General features: G+C 34.1%; 1 protein-coding gene across 5 annotated transcripts; it reads left to right on the top strand.

Annotated features, from left to right (window-relative positions):
• Positions 1 to 652: 652 nt before the first annotated feature.
• On the top strand, positions 653 to 17,656 carry LOC110454246 (secretory carrier-associated membrane protein 1-like). 5 transcript variants are annotated; one of them, XM_021503670.1, is made up of 10 exons: positions 653 to 863; positions 1,948 to 2,058; positions 2,790 to 2,816; positions 4,830 to 4,976; positions 5,250 to 5,316; positions 6,034 to 6,162; positions 6,816 to 6,975; positions 7,855 to 7,953; positions 8,488 to 8,605; positions 13,607 to 17,656. In XM_021503670.1, the coding sequence occupies exons 1-10, from the start codon at positions 807 to 809 to the stop codon at positions 13,769 to 13,771; spliced, it is 1,080 nt and encodes a 359-aa protein (XP_021359345.1). In that variant the 5' UTR covers positions 653 to 806; the 3' UTR covers positions 13,772 to 17,656. The 5 variants fall into 5 exon arrangements, with proteins under 5 accessions (XP_021359345.1, XP_021359343.1, XP_021359342.1 ...); XM_021503668.1 differs by lacking the exon at positions 8,488 to 8,605 and adding an exon at positions 10,573 to 10,690; XM_021503667.1 differs by lacking the exon at positions 2,790 to 2,816 and adding an exon at positions 3,385 to 3,429.
• Positions 17,657 to 20,870: the final 3,214 nt, after the last annotated feature.

A 20,870-nucleotide genomic window follows, 5' to 3' on the forward strand; every position in this document is an offset into this window, starting at 1 on the left:
TGTGTGTATAAACATTGCTTTATGCCTGTTGTTTTCTGCATGTTGTCTTATATATCCTGTTTTGATACCTTTGTTTGTCGTAATAATAGCTCTACAGAGCTCATGTTCCCATTACAACATATACGACTCTAAATAAAAATTCTTGTATCTTGTAGTATACCAAGCATCCATCTAAATCTATAAAATGTTTATATAATAACTCTACTACAAATCAGTGGGTTATTTCTGGGGACTTTTTGATGCCGTATCTGGTTACCGTGAGTGAAATGGCCATTTAAATGCAGATCTAACAGTTGACATGTACGTCTGACAATGACAACGCATATATAGTAATGGTTCACCGACACAACTGGCTGCATGCGGGGGCGTATACGTACAGTACAATACAAATGATTAATCATATATGTATATTGCTATTCATTCAGTAATTAAACAAACTTAGACTTATTTTTTTAATTAATGATATCGCAAACATTCGCGACCTTTTAATCGTCTTTCAGTTTTGCATGGTTAATAATCTAAAATGGTTAGTGTTCATCGAACGTTAGGCTTAGGAGTCAAACGTCACGAGCTGCTCTGTCATCTGTAACCTAACTGTTGGTTAATCGATTACAGGGAGTGACATTTTTTGCCTTTTTCTGAAGGTGACGTCATTTCATGTGACGTTTGCGACTGCGCATGTGTGCGGAAGTAGGTGATCTGCCATCTTTCCAACTCACCGACACCTGTAAATAAATCCAGGAAATTGTGGGAGTCAGACACAAACTTCATCTATTCTTCGGTCTTGGGTTGCTTGATATTTAGTTATGTCAGACTTTGACAGCAATCCTTTCGCCGACCCAAATGCGGCAAGCCCGTTTGCGGTAAGAAATTGAATCGTAATAAACGTTATATGGTTGACAGTTTCGGCCGTAATATTGAATATTTTTACTTAAAATCTATACCTTTTGATCGGAGGTATGTGTATCCTTAGCCTATTATATGACTCAAAGTTGTCATATGCATGGCGTTTTTATGTCATATGTATGTCGGTTGGTTTCAATCCGAACTGCATGTATTTTAAAGGAAAATATGGATCGATTCCTCCCACTTTTCCCAAACACTCGCTGTGGGCCGCTCGCTGTAATCTGCCTTGTAATGAGGCAGAGGCTGACATGAGGTCAGCTAAGAGAACTTTATCAGACGGGGTTGATAAAAGGTCACTGTATAGTGAGAGTCAAGATAAATATATTCTGGATCCGGATCTGTTATCGTAATGTACCAGTTTTCGTCAATAGCATTGTAAAAATCCACTTTGGTACTGACTGGTACCCATGATGTTTATGTTCCCTTCATATAGATTTTAATGATCATTATTCCCAAGTCATGACCATGCAAGTACAGTTAATACCATTTGCCATTCCTTTAACTTGTACATGTATCTATATTATGCGCAAAGGAACAGTCATCGGTCTATGCTAGATTAGTTCCTTATGTGAAAGAGGAAGAATATTGGCACCTAACTTTAATTAGTCTACTACTAGTTAGCTTCAAATTTATTTATCATGGTTTATAACAATTTTGTCAAGCAAGGGTAGGGTGTAGTCTAGATCTAGTGGAGTTGCACATGAAAGCTTTCAATGTGTTGAGTAAAAAAAGTTGAGTTGAAGTCATTATCTTTGAAATTATAAAAGAAATGTCTAATTTCTAGTGAGTAGTAAAACAATGGCATTGGACGGTACACTGATCAAAGATATTAAGGAATAAAAAAAAGAGTCTATCAATGTATCCATTTATTTCTAATTTATATTTCATTGGAAACTTCACCCTAAGCTTCCTCAGAATTGATGAGTGCACAATTCCACTGTCAGCACTGACAACTTCACCTCTGGCACACCTGTATGTTGCTCTTTTGGATTATGTACATGTAAAATCGACGCAAAATTAGTTCTGAAATAAACCTTTCAGGACCCCTCAGTACAGCAGGCAACGCAGGGAAGGCCAGGTGGAAGACAAGGAGGACTAGACGACTACAATCCATTTGCTGATGGAGGCAACCAGACCCGGCCTGCTGCAGGGGTCAGTATATGATCAGCAGTAAACATTCATTGGAATAACAAAACATCTCTATTATAATTATCTAAAATCTGAACAACAATGGAAGGCTTTGGTTTCCATTTTATTCTTTTATTTTATGGGAGAAAGTATTGCACAATTTTTAGGTTCTCACTAGGACTTTCATACAGCATACCAGTAACTCTTAGAGTGCTACATTATAAATAACATACGGTAACCAATCAGTGCTGAAATAATTAAAAGAATTAGATTTTCACTGCAGTTCAAATTTAGATGATATAACTTTACAAGTCACAATTTTAGTAGAAATATTGCAAAAATAGTACTTGTGTTAATATTCAACAATAAAACATATTAATACCAATGGAAATTTGTTTTTTGATATGTTTGATTAAATTTTAATCAACACAATTAGCTGTTTACCATATATATAGAATACCATTTTATAGAAAGTGCAACTATAGTTGTGCCCAGCGGTGGTGGCTAAAGACATACAGCGCAACTATAGTTATAACACTAAAACGGTTAGACTAGTTTAGTTTGAATAGGGATGTACAGTTTTATATTTTGATTACTATAAATATACAGGCAGATTTTAAGAAAAATTCTAGTTCAGATTATTATCATTACTGATAATTATTTCATAGTAATTATACATATCTAATGTTGGTTCATCCCAATAAGATTTGTCAGATATTTTTAGTGTTTGAATTATATTTTATATTCGGCTGAAGTCGTTGAGTGAAGAACCTTTACTACCGGTATACACATTTTCTTATGTCCTGAAATTTTGCACCATTTCCCAGACACATAAATGCATTCAGGGTTGTAAAAATTTGTTTCAATGTACTTGCCAGGCTGAATCATTTTTTTATTTATTTAATAACACATTTTCATTTCTTGTTGAAATATATATTTATACACTACTACACATGTACCATATTTAAATATAAAGTAAGTAAGAAAAACAAATTGCCATGGGCATGCAAGCTTAAAATGTGTTAACATTTACACTTATCCAAGCCCATTGTCTTGGTTTTATCATTTTGGCAAGTTTATATTTTAAAACACTCTGGATATGCACCAATATGATATTATGATAACAGTAATGGCAACATTTTTTTAAACATATATGAACATGCTTCTTCTGCAAATGCACTTATGAAATTTTCCCATTGCAAAACACAGCTGGCTGTGGCACTGTAATAAATGTTGAAGCTTTGTCTGTGCCATCATTCCTTTACATCACTGTACTATACCTACAACACATGGTATCGTCACACTGTCAATTTAACTTATTATGATCTGCATATCATGGTTTTCTCTAAGACCGAGGACAAGAAATCAAAGGAAAAGAAAAAAGAGGATAAAACGGTAAAGGCTTGTTGACTGGTAAACAGGTTAGATAGCTATTTCTTATAGCAGGGAGAGGACCTTTTTAGTTGCAACTTTCTATTTTGATTTAGAATTATCAAAGAGTACCATGTAGGTGTTGGTTTGGAGAGTCATATATACAAATAACATTCCATTATATACACTACTGTGATTACGAGAAGAAGCTGTTTGACTTGTATATATATATATATATATATATATATACAGTAGATGTCTTGTATGGAAACATTTTCATGATCAGATTATAATTATATCTGCAGACTTCATTATTTCAGTTTTGATCCCTTTATGATCACATTCTGTCAGCAGAACACAGTATTTCAGCTCTGTTGTTCCTTTTACTGCTGGTCGGAAATGTAGGCAAGACATCAACAGATAAAACACTACTTCTGATTGTCAATCAATTTTCCCATAAATATAAGTTCAAAAAAGTATATATATATATTCTAAGTATGATCAGACTACAAAATGATTATTATTCTGAAGTCTTAACAATTCTTCAAAATGACTACATAGTTGCCTGTTGTCTTAGATGAGAATCATGTAAAATTCATAATTGAGGTAAAGTTAATATTTTGATTTATGGTGGCTAATTTACATAATTATATATATGGACAAATTTTACAAATCAGTCTTTATATATAGATCAAAATGAGTTTATATAGTGGTCATGAGAAAATGTTTTAATCCCAAAGGTAAATGTCATATTTAAAGGTACATGTACAGTAGTAGTTATCAACCTGATAATGTATAGTCGTACGTTATTCCACAGACACTAGTCTGGGTTTGTGTAAAGCTTCAAGTTTTTTGTTAGACTTTGCAATTTGGCTGCATTTCATCAAAGCCAGAGTGGTGACATGTGTATGGTTACAAAGTTGTTAAAATAATTTCCTAATATTGATTTATTATGCTTTGGTGGTGGTTTTATTTTAATTATTTTTTGATCAATCCTTTGTCCAGAGGTGAAGCTAAATTCATTGCAGGGTACACGTGTACATGTACTATTAATACTGTATAGTGTATTATATATACTGTATATAAATAAGTACCAAAAAAAAAAATCACAATATGAGAACTATTACAACTGAAGGACTGGTAATGAAAAGATTTGATATCAATTATCAAAAAAATTAAGGAAAAATCTTGAAAATATATTGTTGTTGAGGTTTGATATAAAAATGCCAAAATAATCAATTCGTTTGCTGATTGGCTATTACAGATAATGGTATCAAGCATTGGTACTATGTTAAGCAGGCCAATCATGTTATGAGTATGATATCCTTAGTTATGTAGTTGATTAAGCCTTCTACTACATGTAGTTACTGTTTGGACATAAAACATTTTGTATTAGTATTAAATATTGTGGTATGTACCGACAGGGACAGAACGGAGGTGGTATTCCCCCTCCCCAGCCCTCACAGCCCGGGGGTCAGCCGGCCATCATGCAGCCGTCGGAGGAGCCTCCACCGTACTCCGCCAGCTCTGCTCAGAGAGTCAACACAGAGGACCTTCAGAAACGACAAGAGGTATGGTAAACATAGATCATAAAAAAACTTTACTCCTGTCAGTGTGAAAATGTATCTGTAACTTGATAGATACATATTTCAAAAATTAACAAATGTTTTGATGGTCACTTCCTATATATAAGTTTTATTTTTCATGAAATTTAGAAAATAGGTGCTAACTAATTGTTACATTTATCAAGATCATTAAGAATATTTCATTAGAAAAAATGAAGGTCAGTTAAAATAGCTACAGGAAAGAGTGTTAATTTGTTTCTCCATGTCATTTCATCGTAGGAACTTGAGAAGAAGGCAGCGGAACTCCAGAGGAAGGAACAGGAGATGAGAAACATGCAGTTTCAAGGTAACAATCACACAGAATCGGCTGAAATAATTAAGGTTCTTATCGTTTAATAGAAATGATAAAAATTTTGGAATTTAGAAAGGATAAAAAGACCAGTTAGAGGTTGAAGCCATCGGATTTGTTTCTGAAAGAGGGTTTGAGACTTTACATAGCTTTATATCAATATTAGCTACCCCTTGGTAATCGGCGTAATTTATAGGAAATATGTCTGCATCTGTCAATGTTTTAAGAACTTTCATTATTTCGAGTATATATTCATATCAATTGCAAGTGAAAAGAAGGAATAAAATAAGGTGAAGTACTGATTTTGTTGACATGAAAAGAATAATCTTTCAAAATAAATTGATTTCAGCAAAAAGAGCTGGGGCAGAAATGTGTTAAAGCCAATGAACTTGAACAGCTAGATTTGTAGGGTTGTTTAAGTGTTGATTTAACTGGATGTTCAAGTTTTGTAAGGAAATTATTAAGTATGATGAAGTGGGTTTCACTCAATGGCTTATGTTGTCTATCTATATTTTATGCAAAATGGAAAATAAAAAGTACATGTTAAGGAATAGTGTTAGCAACATTGCGAATGTGATTAAAACCTTTTTCAGCAAAGCATTATAGATTATCTCTGAATGTAAGCGATGTTTTAATGATGTTGAAAGTATTATATTGTTGCTGATGATTTGTCTCCTTCATATGTGATAAAAACAATGTTTTTTTCTTCACTAGAACGCCAGAACAATTGGCCCCCAGTACCTAGCTGTTGTCCTGTTGGCCCATGCTTTTACCAAGACTTCAGCGTCGATATTCCACTTGAATTCCAAAGGACAGTCAAACTTGTCTACTATTTATGGATGTGTAAGTATAAGAATCAATCTAAATTTTAATTGTATCTACTTATAGCAACATTTTCTGGATCAGTGTTGTGTACTTGTTGACCACATGAGCTTAGATAATACATAAAATCCATCAAAACCGGTTTTGGAAACATTTGGAAGCTACTCTTCAACACCAGTACAGTATTGAAATGAATTTGCATCATTGAGAATTTTTCTTGTTGAATGAAAGATGTTTTTGTTTGGTGCACAGTCTGTTGACCATTTGGTGCAACAGGAATATATAGTGCTTGTACCTGTATCTGCTAGTGATTTTATGTACCTGTATCTGCTAGTGATTTTATGCATTGTTTTCGAGATACTGACTTTCGCAGATGTATGTTCAGTTTGTATTTAGATTTAAACAATATTTACGGTAGGTCAAATACACCAGTTTCTATCAAGTCACCTACTTTAATTTGACCAAAAGCCTATAAAGGGTGTATAATGGTTTCCAATCATTATAATAACATATTATTTCATTATTGGGTCAGATTTCAGATAATATTCTTGACATTTTGTAATATGCAACTACAGATAACCTGTAACAAATTTGATATAAATTGACCAAAAATATAAAAAAGAAATTAATTTAACCTCAACTCATGTTGTCTTTGATGTATTGATTTGTTGCAGTTTACTGTATAACTCTGTTCCTGAACGTGCTGGGAAGTCTTGCCTACTTCATTGCGGACGGGGATGGTGGCGCCACGTTTGGTTTGTCCCTCGTCTGGTTTGTGCTGTTTACCCCTTGTTCCTTCATCTGTTGGTACAGACCACTGTACAAAGCTTTCAGGTAAATTCCCAGTAACTTTTAGGCCAAATAGAAAGAGATATGTTTCATGTTACAGGTTTTAAATTTTAAAAAAAGGGGTTGGTCGTTAGGCAAGCCAATTCAATTTTTGATAAAAAAATATCTCACATATATAGAGTTTCTTGATTTTAGTGTTGCTTGAAGAGGTAGAATCCAAAAAGTAGGTTTTGAGGGGAGTAAGGGAGGGGTCTCTTTAATATTATACAAGGAATTTAAATATTCCTTCCTTTATGATGAACACTAGTTGTATTTTATTGAGACATGTTAAAGGGAAACAACTCTGTGTGTTAAAACTTTCATTTTGTTTTATTTCACTGCAGCTGCTGATCTCTGATTTGTCTATAATCAGCAGAACTTTAGGTTAAAAATGTGTTTACCTTATATTTAGTTTAATTAAATCAATAAAAGCATGAAATGTGATAAAAAGAAATATTCAGGATGGTGGATGCTATAGAGTAGGTTTTCCCATTGTTAAATACATTTGCATAGGTTAAATTTATATGATAAGGTCACTTGACCTCGGGTTACATGTTGCCAGTATCTGTTCAACTGAGGATGACTTGTAATGACAGAAATATTTTGATAAATGTCCTGTTTATAGTTCCTATTAAGATAAGGGTTGTACAACTTTTATCTTTCCTTGATTGTTTACTTTAGTTCCTTTGTTGTTGTTTAAGATACACGTTTCCATCTGTAGTCGTGTTCTTCAGCTGAAAATTACTTACCAAATAACTGCAATGCTTCTGTTGAGGTACCATACTATGAACGATTTTGGCTTGTTAGAAATCTGCAACTTTCTGGATGCTGTTTGAATGCTGAAATAATGTTGAACTAAAACAAGCCTTGTTTTTTCTCTTCCAGGAGTGACAGTTCCTTCAACTTCTTTGTTTTCTTCTTTATCTTCTTTTTCCAATTCATCGTCTGTGTAATCCAGGCATTAGGAATTACAAACTTTACAGTGTAAGTATATCCTATTTCTCATTTGCTTCAATTCTCAGAATTACCATAGACAAGTTAATAAGGTGAAGTGAAATTTTACCAACACTAGAAGAGCCATTTGATTTCATATGTGTTGATAATGTAGGTTACAACTTAATTTTGAAATAATATATTGTCAATTTTCCCCTCAGTATCAATTAATTTCATTGGAAGAGAAGCATGTTTTTGTTGATTACCACAGAAAGCAAAATAGTGAACAGACCTTGTATTGTAATGTTGCTGTACTTTAATTCTGTATCTTTGAATGTGTATTTTAGGTTTTATTTTCTTGATTATTAAATCTGAAAAAACTACACCTTAATGACGTAATCCTTTGACTGGTGGGACTTAGGGATCACTCACTAAGTGACGTTAAGACAAATTCAGTGATGTTTGATGACTTGTAGGTAAAAAACATAGTAAAGTACAATTTGTCTTATTATTGAGATCCAATATTTCATCATTTATGTTTTAAGCACTCATGATATCAGTACGTAAAATATGATTTTATTTCAGTGGTATCATTGGCGGACTGTCCATTGTTGGAGACAACATAGCGGCAGGGTTAATCATGATATTTGTTGGAATATTCTTTGGCCTGACAGCCACTGTTGGGCTGTTTGTGTTGGGCAAGGTAGATAACTCATCATCATGTGTCCTTTCTCATGTTCTGCCTGGTGGAATGTTGGCTGGCTGTTCCCAGTGGCTGGCTGCGGGATGCAATTAGATATCACACTCACCAAGCGTCACCAGCTGTCATACACATCATGTTGTGATTGTAGTCTGTGTGCTTATTTAGAACGATGCTGCAGGTTGTTTAAATGGTACAGAACACTCAATGACATGAAATATGTTTCGTGCTATGTCCTTGATCCAAAATAATAGATTTAAAAAAAAAATACATACCTGTTTTAGAGGTTATGTGTCCATTCCAGCTTGTCGTCGTAAACATGAATTTAAAATATATTTACAACAATTTTGGAATTTAAGAACAAGTAATATGTATGGTTCTTTCTTTGTTACTTTGGACTCCAAAAATGATAACTGAACCACATTATCTGTTTAAAATTAGTATTCGGGGCGAAGCATGATGTTCTCTACATTATAACATCCTGTATGCATTTCATGGAACAGAATAAGTTGACAATTATTGGTTCCATTCCAAAAGCATTCAAAGGTGAATTTTCAAAAGTAAAATTACCTTCTGATTGTTGTCATGTGCATGTATATATGTTTAAAATTTAAAAATGTAATAATCAAATTTCTGTAAAGTGTAAGTTCATTGGATAAATATTAAAATGTATGTGTAGTACAATTTCAATGAACAGCAATATGGTAATATAGATTATATGTGACAATTTTTGCTTAGATTTGTTAAGATTAAGGATAATATCGCAGCATATTGGTCAAGTAACTGGCTCTTCTTCATTAAAAAAACCATCCTAAATTTGCACTTTTGAAGCAACAAAACAGTTTGATTATTACACTTTAATTGGGTGTCCAGTGAAAATGTCTGACTGTAGTATCTTATGGTATTCACCATTGATGCAAACATTTTAGATCCTGTTAGAAACACAGAGGTCTTTACAGTGGTCTTTACGCTAGATATATCACTCTCTAGCTCAGAGTTATATGCAGTAAAACCTCATTATACTGCCACCATTTGTCCAGAGAAATCTTGTCATTATAAAGGGGTTCAGCAATAAATTGAGGGAAATGTATAAAGGAATTCGTAAGAAACCGAGAAAAAGGGACTTTGAAATGATGTTGGTAAAGGAGGTGGCATAATGCAATGAGGGATATTATATCGAGGTTTAACTAATATAGATCCGATAACCGTACAAGTTGGGCATTAATTTTTTGTGCATGAAATGTTTGTGAAAATGGTGGATATTTGTAGCACCCATTTTCTGAAATGGTTGCTGATCCTAACGAAATCTCGCCAAAATCATGGAAGAAAAAACAATTGTATCATACAGTAATTGTAGGTGGCAGCCATTTCAGATAATCACCCGGTAACCTTCCAATCCATTGTCCTTTATGAATAAAAGAACAAGAAATCTTGATATTGATCTGGAACATATCCAGGATAATACACAGGTATTCCTTGACATAAGCAAAAACATGTACCTTGAAATTGTTTTCATACATTTTGAATGTATAAGAGAAAATTCCATATTTAGCAACTTTGATCTGTGCGTGTAGATTCAAGTTCATAGAAATAAGAACTTAACCCATTCACCCCTATGTAACTTTAGTAGACTCTTCAATGCGTTGATCTGAATGAGTCCATTTTTGTCTGCAGTGGTGAAAGGGTTAAGGCAGTTTTCTTTTCATTTCAATGAAGAAAAAAAAGATCAATTGTTCATGATCAGTCGACATTTTGTGATAAAAATCTGCCTAATTTTCTGCCCTCTTTATGATCAAATAAATTAGCAGCTTGTTTGTTTATTCTCTCTACCTTGGTGTGAAGGTTACCGAAAAACACTCTCTTTTTTTCAGGTCATTATGCATCATGATTACTAACAAAAGCTTCCTTGCCTCCCCACCGTCCCCAGTAGAAATTATTTTTTTAAGTTTTTATTTTGTTTTTATTTGTAGAGGATGGATTAATTCTCTGGGTATCATTGGCAAACACACATTCTCTGGAGCAGTGATGCTATTCATTTCATTTTTCTTTACTGTATGCGCGGTAATACAGATCATCATGCTGATCAAGGTGGGTAGTGTGGTTGTAAGCTTTGGGGAGGGGGGATGAGTCAGTGTGAATTATACCCTAAACTGGTATAAAAGGATAGCATGGTCAAATCTTGTGGGGCTAGGGGCAAATCTTAACGCTAGGCATGGCTATAACTTCTGATTTGAGTGACCTTGTGGGACTTGAGGTAAACCATATGCTAGCATGCTTATAACTTTTAAGTGGAAGAAATGTCCCCCCCCCCCCCCCCCCCCCATTTGAATTTTATTTCATTACATGTATTTGTTACTAGCTCAAACTCAATCTCTAATTGATAAAAAAGTATTTGGACCCAAGCAATATCTATAGTAAAACTATTATAATGAAGTCTTGGTATTGTCATATAATTATGTCTCCCCTTCAAATGAAGGGAGACATATGGTATTCTTCTGCTGGTTCTTCTAATCAAATTTGTCCAGGCCATAACTTTTAAACCATTAAAAATATCTGATGAAACTTTAGGTATGCATGCATCACCCACAGGAAGTGTGCAATGCACTGGAATTAGGTTACTGTGACTTTCACCTCAAGGTCAAAGGTCAAATAAGTGCACATTTTCAGTAAAATTTTGTCCGGACCGTAAATTTCAAACTTTTACAAATATCTTGATCAAGCTTGAACTATATTTGCATCACCCACAGAAGGTGTGCAGTGTAATAAAATTAGGTCTCACGCTTCACTATATACAGGGTTATGGCCCTTTGTTTGTTTAAGTTTGTCCGGAGCATAAGTTCCATGTTATTTCACCTACGTTGACCAAACTTGTTAAAACTTTAATGTATCTTGGGAAGTAGGAGTGTCACATTCTAAATTCGGGTCTCGTGCCCCACTATATAAAGAGATATGGCCTTTTGTTAATTTTTTATACCAGTTTTTCTATTAGCTAATAAGGGGAGACATGTTTTTGTGAACAAAAACAAAGTTCTAGTTGTTACAGCATTTCATTTGTTTCTGGCCAGCATTTACACAACAACAAAAAATATATTAAATGTATTTAGAAAAGAATTTTCGAAATTATTTAATGGAGGAAAGGTCATGCTTAGATAAAGGAACACTGATTAAGAACAAATCAATCATATCAGCATATTTAAGGGCCTGCCAAGGATTAATTTAAGGAAAATGATTAGATAGCATAATCAGAAGAGCCATTCTGAATAAGGAACATTGCATGGCAATTAAGTTTCTCGAGTTATATGATTAGTTCCTTTTGTCATGCAAGATAAGTGTTTTGTTTGAAAGTTTTGTTTCGGCAGACTTAGTCACTTTGATTAGTACAGCTTTGATTAGTACAGCTTTGATTAGTACAGTTTTGATACAGCTGTGATTAGTACAGTTTTGATTAGCTTTGATTAGTACAGCTTTGATTAGCTTTGATTAGTACAGCTTTGATTAGTACAGTTTTGATACAGCTTTGATTAGTACAGTTTTGATTTGTACAGCTTTTGAGAAATGTATCAAAATTATAACCAGCATGTGGTTTCATTAATGAGTGGTGTTTGCTGCAAACAGCAGAAGGAAACGCTGCAGAATACAGAATGACATTTTTTTTAATTAAACATTTATATCTTCCTTATATATATATATTTTAAGTCTGCACTTAATCATATTTAAGCAGCATGGAAAATAATAGATAAAGGGGAAAGACCCAATTATACCCCATACCAACAATGACGGCATGGGCTCTATTATTATATATACACCAAATGGTTATGTGTCCTTCGTAATGATTACTGTTAATAACTTCTGTTTTTTGGTCTAAATTCAAATAATTGTGTTATATAGAGGATCCTGTTATTCCAGGTTTTCTATATGGCTTAGGATCTCAACTTCTCATTCTCATTGTTTCCCCATTAAGGTTGAATAGTATTGATAAAACAAGGTTCTACTGTAAATTTGTAGACTACTGAGGGTAGATGCATGATTAATGTCTTGCTGATACCAAGATCTCTGCTGTTAGCTTATATGAAAAAAAATTCTGTCAAATTGTACTTTGGAGCCTGATCTCCTTCAAGAAACATCCATAAAGAAGACTAGAGAATGTTATCTTACCTTTGGCAACATCGATAAGTTAAAGGCTTAACTCATTCACCCCTGAAGACACATTTGAACTCTTCCAATTCAAAGGTTGGAATAGTTCATTATGAAATTTTAGGGGTGAATGAGTTAAAAGAGGTTTGAATAAGGAAGCTGAAAACACACTAACATAAAGAGGGATATGAACTTATGTCTTCTACATTCTACTAGCATGATGGTATTTTAGTATTGGTATCTTTCATTCATTAGATCTGGTTTAATGCATGTTTGTTCCCAGCATGAATGGAGTCTGTCCAGTGGTGGTTTGTGTCTGTCAGTGTTGTCGGTGCTTCAGTATACCTGTCAGATAGATCACTTTTAATTTCAAGATCTTGTGGTCGAGACAAAAGCCTTTTGTAATATAGCAAGAAAATCAATTTCATTCAATGATACCGTCACTTTGTACACAGCTGAGCTGTGTGTTTGAAGCTTTTGTGTCGGCCCATTTCTGCATTTTGTAATACATAACATTTATAAATGTATAGCAAAACTCATTCACCACAAATACATTTTGGCAAGTTCTTTGACATAGTTATGTAATGTTAAAAGTGTTGTATGCATGGTCAAGATTTTTTTCCCAATTATCGATCTCTTTAATCAATTTTGTCGATAACAGATTAATGTCTTAGGTCCCCTGGGGTCTATTGTGAAACAAATTTTGCCGTATTTTCCATATTGTTAAAATTATACTCATAAGAGGAATATAATTATAAGTAAACGATCTTTTGAATTGCTTAACATTTTGTATATCTGCTCCTTGCCAATCCTTTTTCTAGATATATCAACCAGGGTTGTTTACTTTAACTTTATACTTTGACATTGTAGGTACATAGAATATACCGAAGTACAGGAGCTAGCTTTAACAAAGCTCAGATGGAGTTCTCTCAAGGTGTGATGAAGAACGAGGCTGTGCAGAATGCAGCATCGAATGCAGCGCAAGGAGCGGTCAAGGGAATGGCCAACCAGTACGGCACGTCAAACAAGTACTAGACCACATACCCCGCTGACAAAACTGCACCCTCTCCAGTAGTATAAGTGTTCTCAGAATCGCTGGCGACCGGACTGTCGCAGCACTGATATTGAGATATTCGAGAATAGTTCTGTCTGTTGTGATGTAGGTGGAACAAGTTGTACCTTGGAGATAGAGCCGGGGTATTGAGTATGTGTTTATGATAAATGTTGGGGGCCGATCCTGTGACGCCCCGGTGATGGTACTCTTGGATAGCATTGTTGTGTTTGTTCAATTCTGATCTCCGTCATGTGGTCAGGAAAATTTCCAATACAAAACTTATGGCCGGGTATCAAATTGTTATCAACCATAAAAATGGTTTACTCCGTATATATGTAGAACAGATATTAATTTTAGACTCTCACTTTAGAAATTGATATTGTATGTGAATAGATATTGCTGTAGGATCATAAAACTATTTCTTTGTTTTTAAACGTAAATATACAAAATCAAAGCAAGATGAAAATTCTACAATAAATGTTTTAGTATGATGCAAAAGCATTCCACAGCAATTAAAATTTTAAGTCGCTAACCCACTACGGTTTAAAACTTTGAGATGAAGTAAGAATAAACATTCAGTTTAAAATTGTTACACTTCTACAATTTCTGAAGAAAAATGTTGGCATTGTAAAGAGAATTGGCAATATATAAGCTATAAAGAGGTTGTTCAGAAAAAAGGAACTTTGAAATATAATGACAGTGACTGAGGTTGCAATTGAATCACGGGGCATTATATCAAGGTTTTACTGAATGTGATGAATTGTCGACAAACTTACCAATGCTATTTGAGATCTGTAGTGAGAAAAAAATGTAGAGAGATTGTTTTAAGTCTTATATTCCATGAATTAATTTTACGCTGTATCATGATGTGTGTATATGATTGAGCGGTGAACCGTTGTCAGCAGACAACCCCGTTAAGTGTGAAAGACAAGCTTAAGTTATTAATGTTACAGCACTGTGAACCTGTTCAGTTTGTTCTTTAAGAAAGATGGGACGGACAGGAAATACAAACTGGAATCCAATGGTTTTTAATTTGGCAGTAGCCACGTGGACCAAATCCACGGGGAATGTTGTCTTTCTATGAAAAATTGAAGACATAGTAACTTCTTTTGATAAATATTCATAAATCAGAAATGGAAAAAAGCTATAATTCACTATCTCATACATATGTGTGATATGATTTCCAGAGTTTCCAGCTCTTTGTCTGGGTTTGTAGTTTATGTCCTGATGTCCCGTTGTGTGTGTGATGGGTATCTGTGTTAACTCCTTGTGTGTCACAAAAAGTCACTCTCTTAGCCAGATAGAAATTGTCATTTTGTTCCCAGTTACGTTTTTTTCCCTCGGGGATAGAGGGATATATAAATTATATATATATATATATACAAATAATTATTATTCGTAAAGCAAGGCTGTGTCATTATACTTGTTGTTAAGTGCTATTTATGCGTAAAATTCCGTACTGACCAATTGGTTTAGGTCAACTCGGACTGGAATGATTTTTAACTTCCAACAGTTGCTTTGATGCAAACACCAGTTATTGGTGACGTAAGAAAATATACCCATTGGATCATTCATTAATAAAAAAAAATACTAAGCAGGCAGAAAATAACGAAGCCTGAAAAAAATACACATTCTTTTAACAGAAAATTTAAAAGCAATAAATTAACACAGAAGCTATTAGGCAAAACCATAAATTTTCCTTTGTGTGGTTATAATTTCTATCTATTGAAATTGAAATTTCTTGCACTCAATCAGGTAGCGTACGGGACACCCATTTTAATTCTGTAAATGCTGTTGTCTTCTGTTTTTGATGTTGTTGTATATATGGACGATGTCATTTTTACTGGGCTGTGTACATTGTCATTGTTAGCTTTGTTCAAGGAGTTCATACAAACAAAGTGTGAAACATCCGTAGTCATCCGTAAATAATCCAAGTTATGTGATGTAATATTTCTGTTAGATTCAATGTCTGTAGTGAAAATGCTGCTTTTATTTCAATATAGCGTAAACAAATATTGGATGAGAAGATGAAGAACGTGCGATGTCTTGAATGATTAAAAGGCAACATGAAATACAACATTTGTTTTTGTGAGTCATCTTCACTGGAATTTGAATTTTAGTACTTATATAACATTGTGATTGACCTTATAAAACATGTTTTCTACTTTTATTGAATCTGATTTTTGATGTAAACAATCCTCCATTTGATCTGGTGTTTCTAGGTATATAAATCAAGTCTATTAATTTGTGTACGGGCACTGCCTTTGTTTATAGCTTCCCAAATGTTCAGACAGGAGTTTTACATTCAGGTACAAGGACATGCAAATTGGTCTGATGTTAATTTCATGGGGATCATTGGCAAACACTTTACTAGGCCATCTTTAACTCATTCACCCCTAAAATTTCATAATGAACTATTCCAACCTTTGAATTGGAAGAGTTCAAATGTGTCTCCAGGGGTGAATGAGTTAACAGAAACAGGTCCACATGGTTATCCATGAACGGCTGTTTCAGCATGAACAAAAGTGCCCCTAGAGATGGATATTACAAAACTGAGATTATTTAAAGTCTATATGTTGCATTTTTCTGATTTAATACAAATGTATTTTTGTCGTTAAAGTTCACTGATGATTGCGGGTGGTAGACTTCATTTGTGTGTTGTACAAGTGGTTAAGTTTCTGTATAAATAGTGGGAGGTCATACAGAAACTGGGAGGTCAACTAAATATCAGGTATACCTATTGTATTTCTTGTTGAAGTAGTGCTCTGGTTATATTTCCTTATTCATGCAGATGGAAGAATTATGAAACCATGGGATTGTATCTGGGTTTTTTTGTCGTACAGTGACACCTTATCAACATCGTCGTTGTGAAGAGATGTTTCAATACCTTATTGAGGGAGATGTATTAAGGACTTATAAGAAAAGAAAATTGGGACTTTCAAATATGTCGGTGGTATATTAAAGAAGTTCAATCATGAAATCAGGGGCGTTATATTCAGGTTTTACTGTATGTTGATATGAAACCAGATTGATGAATTTTAAAAACAGTTTCTCATTTTATCATTGACAAGCACATAACCAGTGTCCCAGGTCCCGTTTAAACTGTTTCTACCAATGAGGGTCAACACTGGGGAAAAAACCTCTGTCTGAATGAAGTAGTACCTATGCGTCATTGACCCGTTTTGGAGAAAAAAACATTTCTCTAAGCAAATAAGTAAATATGATAGTTTGATATGAATTTTACTTACCTTGTACACACAAAAATGAAACCAACCTTTGCATGTGGATGTTTTATGATTTTGCTGTTGATATTTGTAGACAATTTGTGGGGTTTTTTTTGTTTTATTTTTGAAGTGAAGAAGAAAATTTGTGAAATAAATTGGGATTTAAGTGATATGCTTGCGGGAAAAGGTAATTTTTAGTTTGTGAAAACAAAAGTTGATATGTTTATTTCTGCTAAATACAAGCTCCATAGGGACGATAGGTTACATTCATGTGACCGTGAACCATTGTCCGTGAGAGTCAAACATTCCAATAACAATGTTTCATTACGTTTAATCATTATTGGTGCTTATGCCCCTGCTGTACATGTAGATGTATACGTACGTGTATTAGTAAAATAGCATCAGAGCCAATTCCCCTTATCACTTTCATTTCAGGGGATGATCCACCACATATTTTAAAATTAAAAGATACTTGTGAACATTTATACAAATACGATCAAACAAGGAACATCAACCTGTTGTTGTATCCGTGGAAAAAAATAGCCCTCTCATCACTGTACAACGTAATGGACTCATCTAGATCAATGCCTGGGAGAGTCTACTAAAGTTGCATTGGGGTGAAAGGGTTAAAATTCTTTCATATTTCATATAAGACATTTTTAAATTCAAATTTCATATTTATGAAAGTTCCAAAATAATTATACAATGAAATACCTAGAAGAATTGAAAATGATAGCAATTAATAGAAAAATACACACATTTTTCCTGAACACTGAAATTGACTTGCCTCTTATATCCTGGTTACCACTAAAATGGGGTGACCATTAAAAAGTGTTATAGCTGAACTACATACATATGTATACAGTAAATATTTGTTTTAAACAGGAAACCATTATACAGTTGATGTACACTTTTGTATTTCCTGTTTATAGTGCTTTGAATGAAACTAACAAATGATAAATTTATTCATTCATGCTGTCCAGTATTCGAAATTAAACTTAATTATACAATTTATTAATTTGCTTTTCTTGGTAAATGTCACAAACAGATAACTTGACACATTTGATTAACAAACAAAACTTAACATTAATGAAATAAAAAGACTTGACTAACCAACTTGTATGAAGGATTCGGCTGAGAGATGTGTAACAAGTATTGTTTGCTGTAATTAGATTGCTATTGTTTATGAAAGCAAGATGGTGAAAACAGCAAGTGTGTAGTGGCATGCTGTTTAGGAATGTTGTGAATTCTGGAAATTTGCAGCGTGGGGTTTGCAATAAGGCTAAACATTTGTTTACATGTGATACTGTGTAACGCTACGTATAAGTGCAGTCTGGTCAAAACAATATATATTTTAGGTATCGGTGGTGGTTGAATTCATAGCTTGTATAGTAACTTATTACTCTGAAATCATTGCTATCAAGATCTAATGTCGAAATGAACGTTAACGCACCTGTGTGTATTAGATACATTGTCTTTGTAGGCTGTGTAACATCAAATGTTTACATAATATTGGATGCTTACGATAAACATTCGTACTGTGATGTTTCTGTGACATTATGTAACATTGTATGCCATTTTGGACATCACTTGCACAAACATTTTGGTGACTAAGATTGTACTTGACTATATAGTGCTGTAAATTTCATTGCCAGCGACGCCTCTCTGTATCACTTTAATGAGTCGGTTATGTTTTGTGACTTGTTTACAATTGAGTTGTGTGGCTGACTGATTGTCATAAATCTTGTGTATTTAAGCTTTATCGTTCTTCATGTGTCGTTTGTAAATATTTGTAATTAATACATGTAATCTTGTTATCAGATTTTAAATTCTGACCTAGACCACACATTTTGCGATATCCTCCACATTATTAATAAGTCATAGTTCAACATATTCAATGTTTTCTTTAAGACGTGTATATGTATTTGTTTCCCCGACCATGTGTATCCCGTATTATACTGTAATTCTATATTGTACAATTCAATCCGATGTCTAGAGAGGAGCTGTTTTAATTTAGTTGTGTAGGGTTTGATTGGACATTTTACAGCTGAGCAATCTTCAGGTGCTTTGATATAACTGTGGAACATGTCTTTTACCCATTCACCCCTAAATTTTTAAACTGGACTTGCCCAGTCTTTGATTTGGTAAGGTTCAAATGTTATTTTAGAGGTAAATGGGTTAACCAAACCCTTTGAAATGTGGAAAGCTCTATAAACCAAACATTCAATAAAGTTCCAGGATTTGTATTTCGATGTTCATGGGATCTGTGGATTCCGTAATCTGACTATTCCGACAGAAAATCATGGTCTTTGTGGTGTTTGATAGGACAATTTTCACAGTGCATCCCAGAATGCTGTGTTCATCAGGAAAAATGGTTATCCTAGATATTTCATTTTCATCAAGATTCCTCTGTATCCATACTTCCTACTATTTATTATTGGTGGTTTTATCACTATTTATCATTAAAAATAGAAGTTCTTGTGATAGAAACACTTTTCATCATGCAGTGTATCAGATATATTTTTCACCTCCAATTTAATATTTTCATATTACATACAAGTCAACAACCAGATATGTCTGCACCAATTAAATACACATAAGTAAAAAAAAACAAGGAAACGATTTATAGGTTTTTCCTAATCAGGTTGTGTATAGACTATCTGGGTGTTAGATTTGTGTGCTGTCATTCCTGTTAAGCGTGTCGCCCCACTTTCTGTTATAGTTATAAGGCAGAGTCTAGGCTAGTTAGTTACATGGGGTTGACCAGATGTAAGGTGAACCTCGTTATGTAGTTGATACAAGGCTTGGGTGAGAGAGGTACATGAATATATATGTATTCTTCATCGTATTAACTTTATGTATGGTCAAGTTTATCTGTAAATAAACATTACAGTGTGGCAATCTTACTTATTTGTGTTGTTATTAGCTCGTTTGAACTCGAGAGAGCAAAATGCCCAGGGACTAGTCGGTAGCCTATGTCAACGTTAAATTTCAATAACATCTTCTCAAGAAGAGTTATACAGATGTTGACCAAATATTTTTTCTTAAATGGCTCTGAAGGTGAGCATTTTTTGTCAATGAAGAGAAATTCAAGATGGCCACTATGACCTCTGTTGGACTTTCCTAAAATAAATGACCTTGACCCATTTTTAAGATCACAAGGGTCAACCGTTTTAAAATACATCTTCACACTGATTTGGTAGAGGGCTTGATGATTTCTTGCACGTCATTCCATCTGGCAAAATTAAAATACTAGTACGTTTTGTAGCAATCTATATCCCATAGTCAACAAAAATATTCTGGAACAAGCTCATTATTAGCTCACCTGGCACGAAGTGCCAAGTGAGCTTATGCCGTGGCGCATCGTCCATCTGTCCGTCCATCCTCGTCTGTCAACTTTTCCTTTAAACAACTTCTTCTGAAGAACGGACAGGCCTAGAGTCATGATATTTGGCTGAAAGCTTCGTTGGTAGGAGCCCTACAAAGTTTGAGAACGAAAATGACCTTGACCTGTTTTCAAGGTCACAGGGGTCAAATATGTCAAAAACTTCAAACGACTTCTTCTGAAGAATTAAAAGGTATAGAATCTTCATATTTGGCTGATGGCTTCCTTGGATGGAGCCCAACAAAGTTTGAGAATGAAAATTACCTTGACCTTCTTTCAAGGTCACAGGGGTCAAATGTGTCAAACACTTCAAACGACTTCTTCTGAAGAACTGAAAGGTATATAATCTTTATATTTGGCTGGTGGCTTCCTGGGATAGAGCCCAACAAAGTTTGAGAATGAAAACTAGTTTGACCTACTTTCAAGGTCACAGGGGTCATATATGTCAAAAGCTTCAAATGACTTCTTCTG

Source organism: Mizuhopecten yessoensis, unplaced genomic scaffold, assembly GCF_002113885.1.
Source record: "Mizuhopecten yessoensis strain PY_sf001 unplaced genomic scaffold, ASM211388v2 scaffold7725, whole genome shotgun sequence".
NCBI classification, from domain to species: Eukaryota; Metazoa; Mollusca; class Bivalvia; order Pectinida; family Pectinidae; genus Mizuhopecten; species Mizuhopecten yessoensis.

Excerpts from the sequence above, each read along its gene's own strand:
- LOC110454246 (XM_021503667.1), top strand. The coding sequence starts at position 807 with ATGTCAGACTTTGACAGCAATCCTTTCGCCGACCCAAATGCGGCAAGC. Across the intron at positions 2,059-3,384 it reads AGACCCGGCCTGCTGCAGGG|ACCGAGGACAAGAAATCAAA; the intron begins GTCAGTATATGA and ends GTTTTCTCTAAG. Across the intron at positions 5,317-6,033 it reads GAGAAACATGCAGTTTCAAG|AACGCCAGAACAATTGGCCC; the intron begins GTAACAATCACA and ends TTTCTTCACTAG.